Below are 23,385 nucleotides of genomic sequence, written 5' to 3'. Positions count from 1 at the left end.
CCTGCCATTAATTAATTCTTCTTGATCTTAAATATGATCAACCTATCTCTAATAATCGGCTATGTACCACAGGCCTTCAAGCTGGCTGTAGTTAAACCTTTACTCAAAAAGCCATCTCTAGACCCAGCAGTCTTAGCTAATTATAGGCCAATCTCCAACCTTCCTTTCATATCAAAAATCCTTGAAAGAGTAGTTGTCAAACAGCTAACAGATCATCTGCAGAGGAATGGTTTATTTGAAGAGTTTCAGTCAGGTTTCAGAGTTCATCACAGCACAGAAACAGCTTTAGTGAAGGTTACAAATGATCTTCTTATGGCCTCTGACGGTGGACTCATCTCTGTGCTTGTCCTGCTAGAACTTAGTGCAGCGTTCGATACTGTCGACCATAATATCCTATTAGAGCGATTAGAACATGCTGTAGGTATTACAGGTACTGCACTGCAGTGGTTTGTATCATATCTATCTAATAGACTCCAGTTTGTGCATGTAAATGGAGAGTCCTCTTCACACACTGAGGTTAATTATGGAGTTCCACAGGGTTCAGTGCTAGGACCAATTCTGTTTACATTATACATGCTTCCCTTAGGCAGTATCTGTTAGATTTTGTATTGTTGATTGTCATTTATGCTTAGAAATATTTACTTATATATGCTTAGAAGTATATAATTACTTGTAGATTGAAAGAATGTCTCATCCTAAGAGGTCTGTAACAACTCTGTGTAGCATGAAGAGGGGGGTGAGTTCACTCCCCTACAGAGGAGAGGTCGTATCTTCTTTTGCTGATTTATGGTATAGCAAACACACGTATATCTGTTTAAGTATAAGAGCCTTTTGTTAGATGGACCCAGACGTCCTGGCGCCAGCTTTGGGGATTCTTCACAGGGTCATATCTTGACCTCTCTCTCTCTCTCACACACACACACACACACACACACACACACACACACACACACACACACACACACACACACACACACACACACACAGGCAAGGTACTCTTTGTGTGTATGTAGACGTCATATGTTAATGAACCTATGCATATTCATGTAACCCCAAGTGGTACGGGAGAACGGACGAGAGCAACTGGGATCAGACGAGAGAACGGCATCTGTCCGGTCTCTCCCGTGCACGAGTAACATGAAGAACTTTGCCTACTTGTGTCTTGCCTTGCAGTGTAATTATATTGTCTTCAACGTTCCAGCGGATAGGTACAAGCTACAAACCTATCAGTATCATTAGAAGACATAGCATACATTTTCACTGCTATGCAGATGACACCTAGCTCTATCTGTCCATGAAGCCAGATAACACACACCAATTAGTTAAACTGCAGGAATGTCTTAAAGACATAAAGACCTGGATGGCCGCTAACTTTCTGCTTCTTAATTCAGATAAAACTGAGGTTATTGTACTCGGCCCTGAAAAGCCTAGAAATATGGTATCTAACCAGATTCTTACTCTGGATGGCATTACCTTGGCCTCCAGTAACGCGGTGAGGAACCTTGGAGTCATTTTTGACCAGGACATGTCCTTCAATGCACATATTAAACAAATATGTAAGACTGCGTTCTTCCATTTGCACAACATCTCTAAAATTAGAAATATCCTGTCTCAGAGTGATGCTGAAAAACTAATTCATGCATTTATTACTTCCAGGCTGGACGACTGTAATTCATTATTATCAGGATGTCCAAAAAACTCACTGAAAAGCCTTCAGCTAATCCAAAATGCTGCAGCAAGAGTCCTGACATGGACTAGAAAGAGAGAGCATATTTCTCCTGTTTTGGCTTCCCTTCATTGGCTTCCTGTTAAATCCAGAATTGAATTCAAAATCCTGCTCCTCACATACAAGGTCTTAAATAATCAGGCCCCATCTTATCTTAATGACTTTGTAGTACCATATCACCCTATTAGAGCACTTCGCTCTCGCTCTGCAGGCCTACTTGTTGTTCCTATAGTATTTAAAAGTAGAATGGGAGGGAGAGCCTTCAGTTTTCAGGCCCCTCTTCTGTGGAACTAGCTTCCAGTTTGGATTCGGGAGACAGACACTATCTCTACTTTTAAGATTAGGCTTCAAACTTTCCTTTTTGCTAAAGCATATAGTTAGGGCTGGACCAGGTGACCCTGAATCCTCCCTTAGTTATGCTGCAATAGATGTAGGCTGCCGGGGGATTCCCATGATGCATTGAGTTTTTCCTTTCCAGTCACCTTTCTCACTCACTATGTATTAATAGACCTCTCTGCATTGAATCATATCTGTTATTAACCTCTGTCTCTCTTCCACAGCATGTCTTTATCCTGTCTTCCTTCTCTCACCCCAACTGGTCGCAGCAGATGGCCGCCCCTCCCTGAGCCTGGTTCTGCCGGAGGTTTCTTCCTGTTAAAAGGGAGTTTTTCCTTCCCACTGTCGCCAAAGTGCTTGTTCATAGGGGGTCATATGATTGTTGGGTTTTTCTCTGTATCTATGAAGCGCCTTGAGGCGACTTATGTTGTGATTTAGCGCTATATAAATAAAATTGAATTGAATTGAATTATAAATAAACTGCATTGTGGTTATTTGTATGATAAACAACAGTTCATATTAGCTGAGCACCACACAGTAACGCAGATGTTTCACAGCACAGTGCTCACCCTCCTTTGTTTCACAGTGTGGCAGGTGGAGCTCCCAGACTGCATCCTCAGAGCATGTGATGTTAAACAGCGGCCCTGCAGCTGTTTTTCCAGCTGATTGAAGGAGGCTCCCATCCCATTGGACAGTCCTGTACAACAGCTCCGCCTCCTGAGCCATAACAAACACTAGTCTGGTCAGAGTACACTGGAACACACCTGGACCAGGACACCTGAACCTGTAGGACACAGAAGGGCTGAAGCACTCCAACCAGCCTGTATGAGCTGAGGTCTGATCACCACCAGCTGTATCACGCGTCTTGTCACATCATTACATACATGTTATCAACCTAATGTGAAATTAGAAGCACCTGTAGGAGATGTGTGTGGATTCAGTTTGTACTTGAGGGGTGAAGCTTAATGGAGGCTGGAATTCAGAGAGGAAATACATCAGCTGTTTAAAGCAGCAATAAACAAGTAAACGGTGAACAAACTATACAGAGTACACCCATCCATCCATCATCCATCCATTTTCTTCCGCTTTATCCGGGGCCGCAGGGGTAGCAGCCTAAGCAGAGAAGCTCAGACCTCCCTCTCCCCAGCCACCTCCTCCAGCTTATCTGGGGGAACACCAAGGCGTTCCCAGGCGAGCCAAGAGATATAATCTCTCTAGCGTGTCCTGGTCTGCCCCGGGGCCTCCTCCCGGTGGGACATGCCCAAACACCTCACCCATGATGCGCCCAGGGGGCATCCTTGTCAGACGCCCAAACCACCTCTGCTGGCTCCTTTCGATGTGGAGCAGCAGCGGCTCTACTCTGAGCCCCTCCCGGATGGCTAAACCTCTCACCCTATCTCTAAGGGAGAGGCCAGCCACCCTTCGGAGGAAGCTCATTTCAGCCGCTTGTATTCGCAACCTCGTTCTTTCAGTCATTACCCACAGTTCGTGGCCATAGGTGAGGGTAGAAACATAGATGGACCACACAGCTAGTGGAGTGTGCCCCTAGGCACACAGAGTACACATCAGGTGTTATCTGTACACACTTTCAAAACTGCGAGTAACATACTGACAATGACATAGAATCTTAAACCTGACTGGTTGTCTGCCCTGTGCTTTAACACACCTGACAAAATTTCTGTGCTGAAGGCCTATTTTTTGTATCACAAGACAATCAGATGCACATGCTTTTCTCTCACCTTAATGTCCTTTATGTCATCTTTAGACAAATCAAGCTCTGTGTCTAATGAGTCTGGATTCAGTCTGACCTCAGAGTAACCTGATGAGAGACAAACATCGAATAATTCAGGATTTCCTGGAACTCTAACTGGTGCTGTTTACAATCATATTAGTTTCTTAGTGGTTTTCTGATCAAATACAAACTGTCTGTGAGGGATTTCTCTTTCTTCCTTAAGGACCCACCATCTTCTTCAGCTGCAGCCTTCTCACTCACTAAAAAGATTTTAAAAAGTATTAAAATATTTTGACCAAAACCAGTACCTAAAAACACATCCTTAAAACCCCCCCATAATTTATAGATTTTTGCAAAATGAAATAAGCACAAACGAGCTTTCATGTGATATGCTGTTGATGAAATAGTGATGAATGTGACACAAAGTCTCAGTACTCACTGGTTTTGTCTATGGAAGATTTAAAAGTCTTGACATCAACTCTGCAGAGAGCAACGGTAAAACACAACTGATTAATGGTGTACTAAGCCTAGCCAGAGAAGAAGAAGACAGACTTTACCATGAAGATCCTCAGTGTGGATCAGTATAATATCAGCCTGATGTCTGCAGTTTAGTGTCAGCACAACTTTCACATCATATTCATCTCAGCACAACTAAAACATGCTGACTGACCTCAGAGTTTCAAGTCCACATCCTGGACTCTCCAGGAAACCACACAGATGCTTCACTCCTGAATCCTGCAGCTTGTAGTTTCCTCTCAGCTCCAGCTGTCTCAGATGGGAGGGGTTGGACTTCAGTGCTGCTGCCAGATAATCACAGCTGATCTCTGACAAACCACAGTCCATCAATCTGTATAAAGAATGAAAGATGTAAGTTTATTAGACAAAGTGTGAGCTTGAAATCATTCAGTGTTTCATCATCTGTTCAGAGCTGAAGAAGGTTCAGAATGTAGAAGTTTAGAAAATGGAAACTCCAAACAGCTGAAGCCAACAGGAAGCAGCTTCAAACAAACACAACAAGAGAAAAAACTCTGAATGTTTCACATTAAAGTCGTACATTTCTCATAAAAACAGGACAAAGACTTGAAAAAGTCGTGTCTTTCCTTCCAGGAACCACAAGGCTTCACTTTTAAAGGTGAAGTGTGAAAGAAATGGACATATTTGAAGTCCAACACCTTTTTCCAGTCACATTATTAATGCAGACAAACTACAAGCTCATTTTCATTCCAACAAGTCATCTTCTGACCTGGACTAACAACACTGGTCTCTATGTGCAGCTGGCTGTGAGACCAGTGCTCAGGGAGCGTCTACAAAGTGCAACACTGAAAGAACATCACACACTCATTTGCTTCCAGCACTTTCACACAAACATCTACTGTCATTATTGTCACCAAACTCTGTGGATCCTTTATTGCAAATTCAAATGGGATCAAATGGTCAGACAAAAGAGGCTTATGAGGAAATATGATGAAATGTTGTGTATTAGCAGCAAGTTATTGAATCATTTTCCTCAGAAACCAAACAAAATGATTGACAAACATGTTTTTACAAACTCAGTGTTGGACTTGGATCAGCAGGATAAGCTGATGTTTAAAGGCATTTGAGTCTCGCTGTATGAGAGTCCAGTTATTACTCAATATTTATGGATGATGTTCTTTCAGTGTTGCACTTTGTAGACGCTCCCTGAGCCTCACAGCCAGCTGCACATGGACCAGCTGACATTACCCAGCATTAGAGGATAAAACAGTAAATGAGAGCAGCTAAACACACAAAGATGGAAACACAGAGCGTGGATCGTTCACTCGACGGCACGTACACGGACACGCCATCGGGGCTGAAAGTGGACAGCTCACAGATCCTGAAGCTACAGGTTTCATCTGTCTCCAACCAAAACTGACTGAACCAGCAGCAGAAGAAGATCCAAACTACGCTTTACGTTTGATGAACATCGTCATGAATTCTCTCTGACTTTGACGTTTACTTCCTGCACAGCTCTCTCTCTCTCTCAGTGTACTTCAAGAACAGTTTACCTTCAAAAATCTGTTTCCTGCATTATTCACTACTTATTACGCACAAGTCTGCTGTTGTGTTCACTGCTGTCGGCCTCTGAAAACAAAGCCTCATTTCTGCTGTTCAATACTGAAGAAATGTAAACCTTTTAAAATGATGACAGATTACAAACTCTCAGCTGTGTCTGTAATCAAACCTCTGTAACTTTGCTTCACTTCAGCAGCATCAGCTCATGTTCACATGTTGATTCATGGTTTGCTTCAGTTTTTGATGGACTGCAGAATATTTTGAAGGTTATCTGCTATAAAAAGCCAGAACAGGAAAATCTGCTTCATGTGTTTCTGTTTGATCCTCAGTGACTTTGACACAAAGGCCTCTGCTGTGATGATCACACCTCTGATCAAGTCTCACAGTGTCAGCTTTGTTTTTATACATATGGATATGTGCTGATAAATGATCAGAGTTATAATATTTCCCACTGTCTGCTGTGTGCCGTGACCTTTGACCTGCTAAAGACAGTCAGCTGTGGATTATTCATTGTTGTGTCTGATACTTAGAACTGTGAGGAAGAACACTACACAGTTAATCAGGGTCCCCTCTCTCTGAATCAGAAAAGGTGGGCAGGCCGCGTGTGGGCCACGGGCCATACGTTGAGTCTCACTGTTTGAAATGTGAACATTGTTCTGCTGCAGTCAATGGACTAAACCAGAGAAGAAGAAAACAGACTTTACCATGAAGATCCTCAGTGTGGATCAGTATAATATCAGCCTGATGTCTGCAGTTTAGTGTCAGCACAACTTTCACATCATATTCATCTCAGCACAACTAAAACATGCTGACTGACCTCAGAGTTTCAAGTCCACATCCTGGACTCTCCAGGAAACCACACAGATGCTTCACTCCTGAATCCTGCAGCTTGTTGTTGTCACTCAGGTCCAGCTCTCTCAGATGGGAGGGGTTGGACTTCAGTGCTGCTGCCAGATAATCACAGCTGATCTCTGACAAACCACAGTCCCACAATCTGTATAAAGAATGAAAGATGTAAGTTTATTAGACACAGTGTGAGCTTGAAATCATTCAGTGTTTCATCATCTGTTCAGAGCTGAAGAAGGTTCAGAATGTAGAAGTTTAGAAAATGGAAACTCCAAACAGCTGAAGCCAACAGGAAGCAGCTTCAAACAAACACAACAAGAGAAAAAACTCTGAATGTTTCACATTAAAGTCGTACATTTCTCATAAAAACAGGACAAAGACTTGAAAAAGTCGTGTTTTTCCTTCCAGGAACCACAAGGCTTCACTTTTAAAGGTGAAGTGTGAAAGAAATGGACATATTTGAAGTCCAACACCTTTTTCCAGTCACATTATTAAAGCAGACAAACTACAAGCTCATTTTCATTCCAACAAGTCATCTTCTGACCTGGACTAACAACACTGGTCTCTATGTGCAGCTGGCTGTGAGACCAGTGCTCAGGGAGCGTCTACAAAGTGCAACACTGAAAGAACATCACACACTCATTTGCTTCCAGCACTTTCACACAAACATCTACTGTCATTATTGTCACCAAACTCTGTGGATCCTTTATTGCAAATTCAAATGGGATCAAATGGTCAGACAAAAGAGGGTTATGAGGAAATATGATGAAATGTTGTGTATTAGCAGCAAGTTATTGAATCATTTTCCTCAGAAACCAAACAAAATGATTGACAAACATGTTTTTACAAACTCAGTGTTGGACTTGGATCAGCAGGATAAGCTGATGTTTAAAGGCATTTGAGTCTCGCTGTATGAGAGTCCAGTTATTACTCAATATTCATGGATGATGTTCTTTCAGTGTTGCACTTTGTAGACGCTCCCTGAGCATCACAGCCAGCTGCACATGGACCAGCTGACATTACCCAGCTTTAGAGGCGGCTGAAAAAAAATGGATTTTCCTATTTAAATGGTTTTAATTTGAATAAAGCGATGTTGATTCATTCAATCCTGAATCGTTTTTTAATATAAATGTATTTTGCCAGAATCTCAGGTTAAAGCTCCCAAAAGTATTTCAACAACAAGCAAACAGATAGAACAGTAAATGAGAGCAGCTAAACACACAAAGATGGAAACACAGAGCGTGGATCGTTCACTCGACGGCACGTACACGGACACGCCGTCGGGGCTGAAAGTGGACAGCTCACAGATCCTGAAGCTGCAGGTTTCATCTGTCTCCAACCAAAACTGACTGAACCAGCAGCAGAAGAAGATCCAAACTACGCTTTACGTTTGATGAACATAGTCATGAATTCTCTCTGACTTTGACGTTTACTTCCTGCACAGCTCTCTCTCTCTCTCAGTGTACTTCAAGAACAGTTTAACGTCAAAAATCTGTTTCCTGCATTATTCACTGCTTATTACGCACCAGTCTGCTGTTGTGTTCACTACTGTCGGCCTCCGAAAACAAAGCCTCATTTCTGCTGTTCAATACTGAAGAAATTTAAACCTTTTAAAATGATGACAGATTACAAACTCTCAGCTGTGTCTGTAATCAAACCTCTGTAACTTTGCTTCCCTTCAGCAGCATCAGCTCATGTTCACATGTTGATTCATGGTTTGCTTCAGTTTTTGATGGACTGCAGAAGATTTTGAAGGTTATCTGCTATAAAAAGCCAGAACAGGAAAATCTGCTTCATGTGTTTCTGTTTGATCCTCAGTGACTTTGACACAAAGGCCTCTGCTGTGATGATCACACCTCTGATCAAGTCTCACAGTGTCAGCTTTGTTTTTATACATATGGATATGTGCTGATAAATGATCAGAGTTATAATATTTCCCACTGTCTGCTGTGTGCCGTGACCTTTGACCTGCTAAAGACAGTCAGCTGTGGATTATTCATTGTTGTGTCTGATACTTAGAACTGTGAGGAAGAACACTACACAGTTAATCAGGGTCCCCTCTCTCTGAATCAGGAAAGGTGGGCAGGCCGCGTGTGGGCCACGGGCCATACGTTGAGTCTCACTGTTTGAAATGTAATCGATCCCTTAATTGATTAACTTAGGGACATGGATATTCTAGGTACTTTCAATGAGGAGAAGAGGAACAAGAAAACTAGAACACTTCCTTATGCTGTCTTGTAGAGAACACTCTATGGCATTTATTACAACACAACACATAACAGTCTCATCAGCAACTTCAATAATATGCAGAATGTTAACAACAATTATGAGACAAAAACCCAATATAATCCCCCCTTCAATCAGTCAGTTCAGTTTCCATATTAGTCCATTTATGTCTCTTGTCACAGTTCTACCTCCACCAACCACTCTGGTTTGGTGAGGAAAGGGAAAAAAGTAAATTATGGTGTTGAAGTAAAAAAAGAATAATAATAAAATAAATTCAGAGCTCTGAGAAAAACTTTGTCAATCTACCCGGTAGGGGTGGGGGAAAAAATCGATACTGTGTAGTATCGTGATATTTTGTTTGCTAATAATGTATCGATACAGGGACAGCAGAAATCGATATTTTGTTACAAACAATTTTTTCTCTGAAGTCAACATGCTCTGGAGTCAGAGCATGTTGACTTCAGAGCATGTTGATCCTTTTTCTGAGCAAGAATCCTGACATTCCTTCACTGTCCAAATGTGTTTAACTTTTTTTTTTTGGCAGCAATAAACATGACAGTTTACTTATTTTAATTTAAGACATGTTTAATTTTAATTAAGTTTAAAACTTTTTTATTTAATATAAAATTATATTTTTTAAAAAAATTTACTTTCAAATTCTTCAGTTGCTGAATGGGCTGCATAGTTTTCATAAATTGCATAGTTCAGAATAGCTATAATTGTACCAGATGGTTGCATTCAGTAAAGTTGGACTAGACTGTAATACAAACCATTCAGTTTGTCAACAATAAAACTGACTAAAATGAGAGAAAGACTGAGTGTGAGACTTTGATATTAGATAAAATGAATATTGATAAAGTTTACCTTTATGAGCAGAATTTAAATATCACAAAATATTTTTAAAAATCGCAATAATATCATATCGTGCGTTAAGTATTGTGATAATATCGTATCGCGAGTTGTATGGTGATTCCCACCTCTACTACCCGGGTAGTGTGTGTGTGTGAATAAGCCCAGTGCTTATCTGCAAAGATGAGTAAAATCCTCGTTCGCCGTCCTGGGTGGAGCGATAAGTCTCTGGAAAAAACCCCACTGGATTCGCCTTCCAATCGCCGATCGAGTATCCAGCAACTGTGTCTCGCACTATGTCTCAACACAGTAAAAAACAACTGGGGAAAAAAAAGGGATGCGTGGTAAGCAAATCCTAATAGTCTATAACTATAAAAACCTTAACACTTAGAAGAAAGGTTTTTATTCTCTTCGGTACTCCATGCGCTCTGTGTGTTCTTCTTCTAGCTTGCTGGCTATCTGCTCCACTGCAGCTCTTCTTCTTGCCGCATAACGCAGCGCAGGAAACTATAGCGCCATCACTGCCCCCTGTTGGATAGAATTAGTACTGCATACATTAAACATTAAATCACTGGCTTAAGCCGCATGCATCCTTGCATGTGAAACTTTACACTGTTTCAGCAGTCCCGGGCATTAGTTGATCTATGCTGGGTACACTGTCGAGGGTGAAAGCTTGGGTGAAAGCTTGGTCTAACCCAGAGAAAATGGAGTGCATGACTGTCACCAAAGGATTTCCCAACGTTGGATAAGTTAGCTTCTTTGGAGCTGATCTCTCCCTTGATGACCTCCTTAGTCCCACACCCTCTTCAAGATTAGGGACATCTTTAGAGAGATTTGGTTCTCCTTTTCTTTCTTCCTCCACAACTTTCATTTTGTTGCTCACTTCTGTAATCAACGTACGACTATCACCCAAACTGCGTGAGAGATCTTTAGATTGGCTGTCAGCTGAACTGATCTCATGCAGCGGTGACCCCTGAACCTGGTCCTTCTCATCGTCTCCGTTCTGGGTTGTCACTGGCTGGAATTCGTGAGCATCTGGATTCAGAGTAGAGAGCTCTGGACTCAACTCAGATTCAACTGTGTGAAGCTGATCTATCTGTCCCAAGATGTCTTCTGTAGCTGACTTTTCGTGGACTTTTATTCCAGCCAGTCTGTCTGTGACTGCAATCTGGTCGGCTTCTTGGAGTCCATCTTGCAATGCATTGGGCTCGTTACAGGGTAGAGAATGAAGAGAGTAATACTCAACTTCATCTTCAGTGCTCTCCTCATTGCTGGTTTCTGAAGAATCAGTCTCAAATGTGTCAACTGGTGGTGAGTTTGTAGGTTTAGACCGTGACACTGTTACTTTGGGTGCTGTCTCTTCAACAGTGGGTGGGAGAAACCCACAAGGTAAGAGCAGATCTCTGCGTAGCACTCTTTCAGGCCCGTCTGTTCCTTCAGGCACCACCACAAAAACAGGCGAGTCCTGAATCTGTCTGATCACAGTGAACACGGTTCGGCTCCACCGATCAGCGATTTTGTGCTTTCCCCTGATGGCAACATTCCTTAAAAGGACTCTATCTCCCTTGGCAAGGGTAGATTCCCGCACTTTACTATCAAACCTCTGTTTGTTCCGGAAAGCACTCTTTTGACTGTGCTCAATGGCTAACTGGTAGCTTTCTGAGAGACTCTCTCTCAACTTTTTGATATATTCAGAGTGAGAGAGGCTGCTGGATCTTTCAGGGCATAGGCCAAATGCTATGTCGATTGGGAGCCTCGGTTGTCTGCCAAACATCAACTGGTAGGGAGTGAAACCTGTGGTATCATTCCTTGTGCAGTTGTACGCATGTACTAAAGGCTGCACAAAATCTCTCCACCGAACTTTATCTTCTTCCTCCAGCGTCCCTAGCATTTGAAGAAGGGTTCTATTGAACCGCTCGACAGGATTGCCGCGGGGATGGTAGGGCGTGGTCCTCGTCTTTTTTATCCCAAGCAGCGAGCAAAGATCTTTGATCAAGGCAGACTCAAAATCACGACCCTGGTCGCTGTGCAACCTCTCAGGAAATCCATAATGGATTAAAAAATTGCTCCACAAGGCCTTTGCCACAGTCTTTGCTTTTTGATCAGGAGTCGGAACTGCAACTGCGTATTTAGTGAAATGGTCTGTTATGACCAAGATGTTTTTAGTCCCTCTCTCATCTGGTTCCAATGTAAGGTAGTCCATACAGACCAACTGCAAGGGACGATTAGTTTTTATGTTTACCAAAGGAGCACTCCTTTCAACTTGTGCCTTTCTTCTGAGACACCTTTCACATGTCCTGACCTTGTCATTTACATCGATGGTCATGCGGGGCCAATAGAACCGAGCTCGGACTAAGTCCAGAGTCCTATCAACACCCAGATGGCCCACAGCATTGTGGAGCTGGTCAAGGGCAACTTCTCTGTAACTTTGCGGAAGAACGAGCTGATACATGGGTTCCCCTTGAATGATGCGTTTTCGGTATAAGACCTCATCCATTACAACTAACTGATCCATTATTCTTGTCATTAACTGAACTTCTCTGTCTTCGTGCCGTCTTGCCTTGTAGGAGAGACGTTTTCCGGCAAGTACAAGAGTCATTACTCTGCTGACGACTGGATCTGATTTCTGCTCACGTGCCCAATCGGGAAGAGACATTTGCGACAGGGGGCATGACCCAGCTACATCAGTTTGACAGAAATCTGCTGGTATTGCAGAGGTTCCAATAGCCAAACATTCTACTCGTGCAGGCGATGGCACCGCTGCCTCCTCCTCGAGAGTTGAAGAACACTGATGTCTCTCGCATACTGCCTTTACTGCCTCAGTTGGAAAATCGGCCCCTTTGTTGCGGTGTAAGAGCTGTGCAATAAAGCTTTCAATGCGATTTTCCTCATCAGTAGGACTCTGATCAGAGGCATCACAGTCATGTGGATGCGGACGTCTGGAAAGCCCGTCAGCATCTTGGTTGTTCTTCCCAGCTCTATACTGGATGTCAAAATCAAAACTGGAAAGAGCTGCCAACCAACGATGACCTACTGCGTCCAACTTCGCAGAGGTTAAGACATATGTGAGTGGGTTATTGTCTGTCACCACTGTAAATTTTGCTCCATAGAGATAGTCAAAAAACTTCTCGGTGACGGCCCACTTCAGAGACAAGAACTCAAGCTTGTGTGCAGGGTACCTTTGCTCGGACCTGGAGAGGCCCCTACTGGCATAGGCAATGACCCTCAACTTGCTCTCCTGTTCTTGATATAAGGCTGCACCGAGTCCATGGGTGCTTGCATCAGTATGCACAATATAATATTTCTTAGGATCGGCAAACCCAAGAACAGGGGCTGTTGTGAGCTTGTGAATCAATGTCTTAAAAGCGTCTTCACAGGCTGGGGTCCAATTGCCATTAAATGGCTTTTTGAGATCCACACTTGTAGAAACCTTATGGGTTCGGCCAGACAGACTGGATTTTCTCTTTGGTGGGAGGTAACCAGCTGTTAAGTCATTAAGGGGTCTTGCGATCTTGGAATAGTCTTTTATAAACCTCCTATAATATCCAGCGAACCCAAGGAAAGACTTGAGCTCCTTGATGTTAGCTGGTCTTGGCCAGGTAGTGAGGGCAGCTATTTTTGCTGGATCTGTTTTGACCCCTTCTGAGGATATAACATGGCCGAGATATTGGACAGATGTCCTGAAGAACTGGCATTTCTCTGGCGACAACTTTAAACCAAATTCTTTCATCCTGTGGAGGACCTTCAGCAGTCGTTCCTCATGCTCCTCAAGTGTCGCAGAGAAAACGATGACATCATCAAGAAAAACCAAGACTTCACTCAAATTCATGCTACCCATACACTTTTCCATGACTCTCTGAAAGGTACTGGGAGCATTTGTCACTCCTTGGGGCATTCTGTTAAACTCCCAGAATCCCATGGGTGTCACGAAAGCAGTCTTACATTTGTCTTCTTCCTCGACTTCCACTTGATAATAGCCGGATTTCAGATCCAGGATGGAGAACCACTTGGACCCAGTCAAAGCCGAGAAAGATTCCTCAATGTTGGGCAAAGCGTAGGCGTCTTTGATGGTCTTACTGTTCAGTTTGCGATAATCTACGCATAATCTGATGTTGCCATTTCTTTTCTTGACCACAACAATGGGAGAGGCATAGGGGCTCTCTGACTCACGTATGATGTTCGCATCTTGAAGCTCTCTTAAATGTAGTCTGACTGCCTCGTAGTCAGAAGGATGGATGGGTCTGGGCCTTTGTTTAAATGGAGATGGGTCTGAGAGTCGAATTCTGTGCTTAATCTGAGTAGTGTGGCCATAGTCGAGATCATGAAGAGCAAAAACTTCAGGAACTGAGTTTAATTTCTTTGTTATTCTCTCTTTCCACTCCTCAGACAAGCTTGACTCAGCAAAGTCAAAGGTGAGTGTTCCTGTGTCAGACACCGATACAGAGTTGCATGCAGCTGTAGCTGGAACCGACGGATATTGGTCACCTGACAGAGTTTTGACAGTTCTTTCAGTCAAGGATGATACAGCTTTTGGAAGGATGAGTTCTGCAATAACCTGGCCAGCAGGTATTTTAATATCATGTGCTGTGTCATTTTTAACTAGAACCGGGACCTTAAATGATGAACATAAAGGCCGTGTCATTACAGAACTGCAAAACAAGAGCCCACCAGGTAAGGTTGACTCTAGAGGCTCAACCATCAGGGTTGTGTCAGATGTTGTTGTGACCTTCCTTGCATATCCATTCAAGGCCATTTTTTTCCCTGCAGGAACAGTAATGCACTTTTTGCTCTGCAGCTTCACTTTCCCCACTCTGCCATTGTCTTGACGGGTTTTGAACCCGTGATAGAGATGCTTCACCAGTGGAGAGTGATGGATGTTTTTTTCCTGTAAGACATGATTTGGCTGAGCTTTTCCTAAGCCAACTGTTTCATACAAAATATCCAGGGTATTAGTCCCTATCAGCAAGGGCACTTCCATGTTTGTCCTGTGATCAGGAACTACAAGAATAAGCGTGTCAACTTCAGCTGATTTCCCCATGACACTTTCAGGGAAATGGATGGTTGTGGATATGTATCCCAGATAAGGCACTTCCTGACCACCAGCACCTTCAATGTCCAGCAGATCCTGGATGGGAAAGATTTTCTGACTGGAAAGGTTCCTGTCATAAAAGGACTTTGATACTGTAGTTACTTGGGAACCTGAATCAAGTAGACTGTTACACTGACTCCCTTCAATGGAGACTGCTGCAGTACACTTTGGGCCAATAAGCCTTTTTGGAAGACAGTCACAGAGTAATTGGGCTTGGGAATGGCTTTCACATGTGACTTTTTCCTTGTCCTGAAATCTTATGGGACATCCTGGCTCATTCTTGGGTGCAGTCAGTCCCTCCACTGCGACCCGGTCCAGTTTAAATGACCATATTTGGCTTCCCACTCTCTTTGCCTCTCCCTCAACTCCTTGTATTTCTGATCAACCAAGATCTTATTTGGAGGACCTTCACACTCTCTGGCTATATGTCCATCATTATCGCACTTGAAACAGAACCAAGGTTTTGGTCTGGGTTTAGGTGCCATTTGTTGGGCTTGTACTGCAACTGGAGTTATACTAGCGGAGGCATTTAGGGTGGGATTTCTCTTTTCAGCATGTTTTTGTTTCCTTTGCTCTTTCTTTTTGTTAAGTTGCATTTTTAACTCAGTTACCTGCCTCCTCAAATCCTCTGTTTCAGTGATGTATGTCTGAAGTACACTGGTATTCTCATCATGCATGGAAGACATGTCTGGGACCAGCTGCATGTGTACGGATGATTTAGCTTTTACACCCCCTAAATGACGGTTCATTCGATCAAATTTTGCAGCCCTTCTATCTTCTTCAGTCCGTAACTGTAGAAGAAAATCAGAGAAATCAGTAGCTGTATCTGAATTCAGTTCAGACTGCAATGCTAAGATGAGGGACTGATCCCAGCAGCCGCGGCGAAACTGTCTCAGCAAGTGTTTCCCAGTCTCTGAACTCCTCACACCTCCCCTCTGTGCAGCTGTGGTGAGCAACACCTGCAACCGCTGAAGATACTCAGATGCCTTTTCCCCTGTGTTCTGGTGGGTATTCAGAAACCTTGCGAAAATTTCTTCCCCATCCTCAACTAATCCATAAGCTGAGCCAAGAAGCTTGACATATTCACGAGGAGCTGCATGTGGGCCAAGCTGCCTCACCAAGTCAGAAGCTGGGGAGAGTAAGCTCTCAAGAATCTTACGGCGTTGTACATCAAGTGGGAGATTATCTTGAATCATGAGTTCCACATGAAGTGACCGTGTCTCAAAATCTACTTCATTTTGGGGTTTAGGAACTCTTCCTGAAAATGGGCGAAGACCTTTAGAGCCCTGACTTGGAGTGGGAGGGGCATCGCTTTTGATGACATGCTCCACGATTATCTTTTGGACTTCAGGAGGGTTGTACACATCACTGTCTAATGTTAGTTGAGAGACAGGGTGAGTTGGCTTGGAGACCATTCTCTGTCCTTTTACTTTAGAAGCGGTTTCGGCTACAACCTCTTCAATCTCTTTATTCTTTGCAGTCTGTCTACGTAGCAGGGGTGTCCAACTATTATCAGAATCTGGTTCATTTTCTGAGCCCGAACTGTCACTTTGTTGGCGTGGGCAAAGTGTGGGTGACATTGTCTTTGAAGACTGAGCAGTTTTACAGGCACCATCTACACGCCACATAATGTCTGGGTTCGAAACGCTGGGAAGGTACAGAGGGAGGGTGGAAGCCAACTTTATGGCAGTTTCTTCAGATTCAAACTCCACCAGGGCTTTAACACCAGTACCTTGCCCTGTCTGTCTTACTCTAAGTACTTTGTCAACACTGCCAAATTGCATACAAAATTCAGTAATTTGATCATCAGTAGTTTTTGCTGTAATTCCTTCAATGTATACACACTTCTTCATATCAGTACCATATTCCTGTTCTGCATACATTGTGAAAAACGGTAACACTTAATAATCAACAGCTGTGAAATTTTAAACAAAGACTTACAAAAATCAGCTAAATGGAAGTGTTTTCAAACTAATTTTCCATCTACTCCTCCTGGCCTGGCTCGCCAACTTTTGTAATCGATCCCGTAATTGATTAACTTAGGGACATGGATATTCTAGGTACTTTCAATGAGGAGAAGAGGAACAAGAAAACTAGAACACTTCCTTATGCTGTCTTGTAGAGAACACTCTATGGCATTTATTACAACACAACACATAACAGTCTCATCAGCAACTTCAATAATATGCAGAATGTTAACAACAATTATGAGACAAAAACCCAATATAATCCCCCCTTCAATCAGTCAGTTCAGTTTCCATATTAGTCCATTTATGTCTCTTGTCACAGTTCTACCTCCACCAACCACTCTGGTTTGGTGAGGAAAGGGAAAAAAGTAAAATATGGTGTCGAAGTAAAAAAAGAATAATAATAAAATAAATTCAGAGCTCTGAGAAAAACTTTGTCAATCTACCCGGGTAGTGTGTGTGTGTGAATAAGCCCAGTGCTTATCTGCAAAGATGAGTAAAATCCTCGTTCGCCGTCCTGGGTGGAGCGATAAGTCTCTGGAAAAAACCCCACTGGATTCGCCTTCCAATCGCCGATCGAGTATCCAGCAACTGTCTCTCGCACTATGTCTCAACACAGTAAAAAACAACTGGGAAAAAAAAGGGATGCGTGGTAAGCAAATCCTAATAGTCTATAACTATAAAAACCTTAACACTTAGAAGAAAGATTTTTATTCTCTTCGGTACTCCATGCGCTCTGTGTGTTCTTCTTCTAGCTTGCTGGCTATCTGCTCCGCTGCAGCTCTTCTTCTTGCCGCATAACGCAGCGCAGGAAACTATAGCGCCATCACTGCCCCCTGTTGGATAGAATTAGTACTGCATACATTAAACATTAAATCACTGGCTTGAACAGCAGTGGATAACCTTGAGAGGGTTACATGAACATTGTTCTGCTGCAGTCAATGGACTAAACCAGAGAAGAAGAAAACAGACTTTACCATGAAGATCCTCAGTGTGGATCAGTATAATATCAGCCTGATGTCTGCAGTTTAGTGTCAGCACAACTTTCACATCATATTCATCTCAGCACAACTAAAACATGCTGACTGACCTCAGAGTTTCAAGTCCACATCCTGGACTCTCCAGGAAACCACACAGATGCTTCACTCCTGAATCCTGCAGCTTGTTCAGGCTCAGGTCCAGCTGTCTCAGATGGGAGGGGTTGGACTTCAGTGCTGCTGCCAGATAATCACAGCTGATCTCTGACAAACCACAGTTCATCAATCTGTATAAAGAATGAAAGATGTAAGTTTATTAGACAAAGTGTGAGCTTGAAATCATTCAGTGTTTCATCATCTGTTCAGAGCTGAAGAAGGTTCAGAATGTAGAAGTTTAGAAAATGGAAACTCCAAACAGCTGAAGCCAACAGGAAGCAGCTTCAAACAAACACAACAAGAGAAAAAACTCTGAATGTTTCACATTAAAGTCGTACATTTCTCATAAAAACAGGACAAAGACTTGAAAAAGTCGTGTTTTTCCTTCCAGGAACCACAAGGCTTCACTTTTAAAGGTGAAGTGTGAAAGAAATGGACATATTTGAAGTCCAACACCTTTTTCCAGTCACATTATTAAAGCAGACAAACTACAAGCTCATTTTCATTCCTTCAAGTCATCTTCTGACCTGGACTAACAACACTGGTCTCTATGTGCAGCTGGCTGTGAGACCAGTGCTCAGGGAGCGTCTACAAAGTGCAACACTGAAAGAACATCACACACTCATTTGCTTCCAGCACTTTCACACAAACATCTACTGTCATTATTGTCACCAAACTCTGTGGATCCTTTATTGCAAATTCAAATGGGATCAAATGGTCAGACAAAAGAGGGTTATGAGGAAATATGATGAAATGTTGTGTATTAGCAGCAAGTTATTGAATCATTTTCCTCAGAAACCAAACAAAATGATTGACAAACATGTTTTTACAAACTCAGTGTTGGACTTGGATCAGCAGGATAAGCTGATGTTTAAAGGCATTTGAGTCTCGCTGTATGAGAGTCCAGTTATTACTCAATATTTATGGATGATGTTCTTTCAGTGTTGCACTTTGTAGACGCTCCCTGAGCCTCACAGCCAGCTGCACATGGACCAGCTGACATTACCCAGCATTAGAGGCGGGTGTAAAAAAATGGATTTTCCTAATTAAATGGTTTTAATTTGAATAAAGCGATGTTGATTCATTCAATCCTGAATCGATTTTTAATATAAATGTATTTTGCCAGAATCTCAGGTTAAAGCTCCCAAAAGTATTTCAACAACAACCAAACAGATAAAACAGTAAATGAGAGCAGCTAAACACACAAAGATGGAAACACAGAGCGTGGATCGTTCACTCTACGGCACGTACACGGACACGCCGTCGGGGCTGAAAGTGGACAGCTCACAGATCCTGAAGCTGCAGGTTTCATCTGTCTCCAACCAAAACTGACTGAACCAGCAGCAGAAGAAGATCCAAACTACGCTTTACGTTTGATGAACATCGTCATGAATTCTCTCTGACTTTGACCTTTACTTCCTGCACAGCTCTCTCTCTCTCACAGTGTACTTCAAGAACAGTTTACCTTCAAAAACCTGTTTCCTGCAATATACACTGCTTATTACGCACCAGTCTGCTGTTGTGTTCACTGCTGTCGGCCTCCGAAAACAACGCCTCATTTCTGCTGTTCAATACTGAAGAAATTTAAACCTTTTAAAATGATGAAAGATTACAAACTCTCAGCTGTGTCTGTAATCAAACTTCTGTAACTTTGCTTCACTTCAGCAGCATCAGCTCATGTTCACATGTTGATTCATGGTTTGCTTCAGTTTTTGATGGACTGCAGAATATTTTGAAGGTTATCTGCTATAAAAAGCCAGAACAGGAAAATCTGCTTCATGTGTTTCTGTTTGATCCTCAGTGACTTTGACACAAAGGCCTCTGCTGTGATGATCACACCTCTGATCAAGTCTCACAGTGTCAGCTTTGTTTTTATACATATGGATATGTGCTGATAAATGATCAGAATTATAATATTTCCCACTGTCTGCTGTGTGCCGTGACCTTTGACCTGCTAAAGACAGTCAGCTGTGGATTATTCATTGTTGTGTCTGATACTTAGAACTGTGAGGAAGAACACTACACAGTTAATCAGGGTCCCCTCTCTCTGAATCAGGAAAGGTGGGCAGGCCGCGTGTGGGCCACAGGCCATACGTTGAGTATCACTGTTTGAAATGTGAACATTGTTCTGCTGCAGTCAATGGACTAAACCAGAGAAGAAGAAAACAGACTTTACCATGAAGATCCTCAGTGTGGATCAGTATAATATCAGCCTGATGTCTGCAGTTTAGTGTCAGCACAACTTTCACATCATATTCATCTCAGCACAACTAAAACATGCTGACTGACCCCAGAGTTTCAAGTCCACATCCTGGACTCTCCAGGAAACCACACAGATGCTTCACTCCTGAATCCTGCAGCTTTTTCTTGTTAGTCAACCACCAGGAGTCATTACTTAGGTCCAGCTGTCTCAGATGGGAGGGGTTGGACTTCAGTGCTGCTGCCAGATAATCACAGCTGATCTCTGACAAACCACAGTCCATCAATCTGTATAAAGAATGAAAGATGTAAGTTTATTAGACAAAGTGTGAGCTTGAAATCATTCAGTGTTTCATCATCTGTTCAGAGCTGAAGAAGGTTCAGAATGGAGAAGTTTAGAAAATGGAAACTCCAAACAGCTGAAGCCAACAGGAAGCAGCTTCAAACAAACACAACAAGAGAAAAAACTCTGAATGTTTCACATTAAAGTCGTACATTTCTCATAAAAACAGGACAAAGACTTGAAAAAGTCGTGTTTTTCCTTCCAGGAACCACAAGGCTTCACTTTTAAAGGTGAAGTGTGAAAGAAATGGACATATTTGAAGTCCAACACCTTTTTCCAGTCACATTATTAATGCAGACAAACTACAAGCTCATTTTCATTCCAACAAGTCATCTTCTGACCTGGACTAACAACACTGGTCTCTATGTGCAGCTGGCTGTGAGACCAGTGCTCAGGGAGCGTCTACAAAGTGCAACACTGAAAGAACATCACACACTCATTTGCTTCCAGCACTTTCACACAAACATCTACTGTCATTATTGTCACCAAACTCTGTGGATCCTTTATTGCAAATTCAAATGGGATCAAATGGTCAGACAAAAGAGGCTTATGAGGAAATATGAAGAAATGTTGTGTATTAGCAGCAAGTTATTGAATCATTTTCCTCAGAAACCAAACAAAATGATTGACAAACATGTTTTTACAAACTCAGTGTTGGACTTGGATCAGCAGGATAAGCTGATGTTTAAAGGCATTTGAGTCTCGCTGTATGAGAGTCCAGTTATTACTCAATATTATTATTAATACTGACATTACCTGCTGATCCGTCTGCCACTGACTGATGTTCCCCTGGTCCCAGCTCCTATATTTGTTCCACTTTTAACAGTAATACACAAAACTCTGGACTAGGACCTTTCTCTCCCACAGTCAACACAATACCCGTCATAATCACAAACAGAGAGCAACAGAATTATCATAAATCCAGTAACTCCAAAAACATTAATAACCTCCGGCCTCTTCAAAAATATCAACATCCATTCAACTCTATTGTCAAAAATCCACCAGTCTCAACCAGTATGGCACTTTTAAATGTCGAACAAGTCTTTTATTAATAATGATTTAATTTTAGATAATAAACTTGACTGTTTATTTTTAACTGAAACATGGCTGGGTTCGGATGCACCAGTTGTTCTCACTGAGGCCTCCCCACCAAATTTTAATTTCTATTTTTCTATTAGAAGTGGTAAGAGAGGTGGTGGGACTGCATCTTTAGCCAACAACACACTCACCACCAAACAAATTTTATTTGATCATTTTACCACTTTTGAATTCCACGCTATTGTTTTCAGCAGCCCTCCAGTTTTATCTGTCACAATTTATAGACCACCTAAAGACAGCGCTGCTTTTATCAAGGAATTCACAGAATTTTTAACAAACATACATTCAAAATATAACATGATAATTTTAACTGGTGATTTTAACCTGCACATAGATAATCCTTCTGACCCTGCAACAAAAGAATTCTTAAACATTCTTCACTGTTTGGATTTTATCCAGCACGTCACGCAGTCGACTCACAACAGAGGACACAATCTGGACCTGGTCATCACCCATGGGCTGTCCACCAGCGTGTCCTCTGTTGTTGACTTGGCTGTCTCTGACCACTACTGTGTGTTTTTTAACATCACCAGTTTTATTCAGCGGGAGACCTCAGTGCGAACTGTGAGGAGGCGCTATCTAACCTCTGAAGTGGCTGCAAATTTTACCAGGGTTTTAGTCGAATGCCCCCCTGTGATTTTACCTGCACCCTGCGATTTGATTTTTAGTTATTTCAACAGCAAACTGAAGAAAAGCCTTGACTCCGTTGCTCCACTCACCACCAAAATGATTAACGTAAAACATGCATCACCCTGGAGAAACAAAGAAGTCAAAAAACTCAAAAGAAATTGCAGGGCAGCAGAAAGGAGATGGAGGAAAAATAATAATACTATCAACCATCAAATATTTTGCGAGCAACTTAAAATGTACAATAATACATTAAGGAAGTCAAGAAATTCATACTTCGCCAAAATAATCAGTATTAACAAAAATAATCCCAAGGTCCTCTTTTCCACCATAGATCATTTATTTAACCCTGATTTTAAAAGCTCCAAAAGAACCCCCACAGACTCGCTCTGTGAGCAGTTTGCAGACCACTTCAGGGGAAAGATCAGCGCCATCAGATCTGATATTTTATCTAATCGTGATATGATTTTAAACACATCTGAGGGCTCGATTGTACCTGAGGAGACACTGGACAGCTTTGTCCTGGTTAATGCTGAGAACCTTCAGAAAGTTTTCTCCACAGTCAGACCCACCACATGTCTTTTAGATCCAATCCCTTCTTCACTCTTTAAAACACTTTATGGATTTTTTGAGGCTGAGCTTTTATGCATGATGAATTGCTCTCTTCAGTTGGGTGTCTTCCCTGCTGCCTTTAAAACGGCGGTGGTGAGGCCCCTTCTGAAGAAGAGCAATTTGGATTGTAATGATTTTAATAACTACAGACCTGTATCCAACTTACCATTTTTAAGTAAAGTCTTAGAAAAACTTGTTTTTACTCAGATTACTGATTTTCTCAATGATAGACAGATCCTGGAGATATTCCAGTCTGGATTTAGGGTGAACCACAGCACAGAGACTGCTCTCCTAAAGGTTTTAAATGATCTTAGATGTAACTGGGACTCCCAAAAGCTCTCAGTCCTGGTGCTACTGGATCTAAGCGCAGCCTTTGATACAGTAGACCACGCTATTCTTTTAAACAGACTGAAACACATGGTGGGCCTCTCTGTGTCACGACCTGCGGGGTCGGCAAGGCACTGATCAGCAATCTCTCTCCCCCTCCCCTGTTTTGCCGGGGCGGAACTCATGGCGGGTTCACGCTCTCGGCCCACGCCCTCCCGGATCATGCACACCTGGGCCTCAT

The 23,385-nt window shown here is 42.4% G+C and overlaps 1 protein-coding gene across 3 annotated transcripts in view; it reads right to left on the bottom strand.

The window, feature by feature from the left end:
* LOC308403400 (NACHT, LRR and PYD domains-containing protein 12-like) overlaps window positions 1-23,385 on the bottom strand; it is a 309,314-nt gene that overhangs the window by 3,871 nt on the left and 282,058 nt on the right. For 2 of the 3 annotated variants that reach the window (XM_080892774.1, XM_080892775.1), the window contains 9 exons: window positions 20,228-20,425; window positions 17,896-18,069; window positions 6,646-6,822; window positions 4,465-4,641; window positions 4,234-4,274; window positions 3,986-4,054; window positions 3,802-3,881; window positions 2,979-3,034; window positions 2,632-2,846 (listed from right to left, as the gene is read on the bottom strand). In XM_080892774.1, coding sequence (XP_080748900.1) covers window positions 2,632-2,846; window positions 2,979-3,034; window positions 3,802-3,881; window positions 3,986-4,054; window positions 4,234-4,274; window positions 4,465-4,641; window positions 6,646-6,822; window positions 17,896-18,069; window positions 20,228-20,425 — 1,187 coding nt within the window. The remainder of the gene's footprint in view (window positions 1-2,631; window positions 2,847-2,978; window positions 3,035-3,801; window positions 3,882-3,985; window positions 4,055-4,233; window positions 4,275-4,464; window positions 4,642-6,645; window positions 6,823-17,895; window positions 18,070-20,227; window positions 20,426-23,385) is intronic. The other variant, XM_080892773.1, reaches the window with a different exon arrangement.

This window comes from Rhamphochromis sp. 'chilingali', assembly GCF_963969265.1.
Source record: "Rhamphochromis sp. 'chilingali' genome assembly, chromosome: 1".
Taxonomy (NCBI): domain Eukaryota; kingdom Metazoa; phylum Chordata; class Actinopteri; order Cichliformes; family Cichlidae; genus Rhamphochromis; species Rhamphochromis sp. 'chilingali'.
Note: the sequence above shows the minus strand (reverse complement) of the source record. Positions and strands in the feature narration are given on the sequence as shown.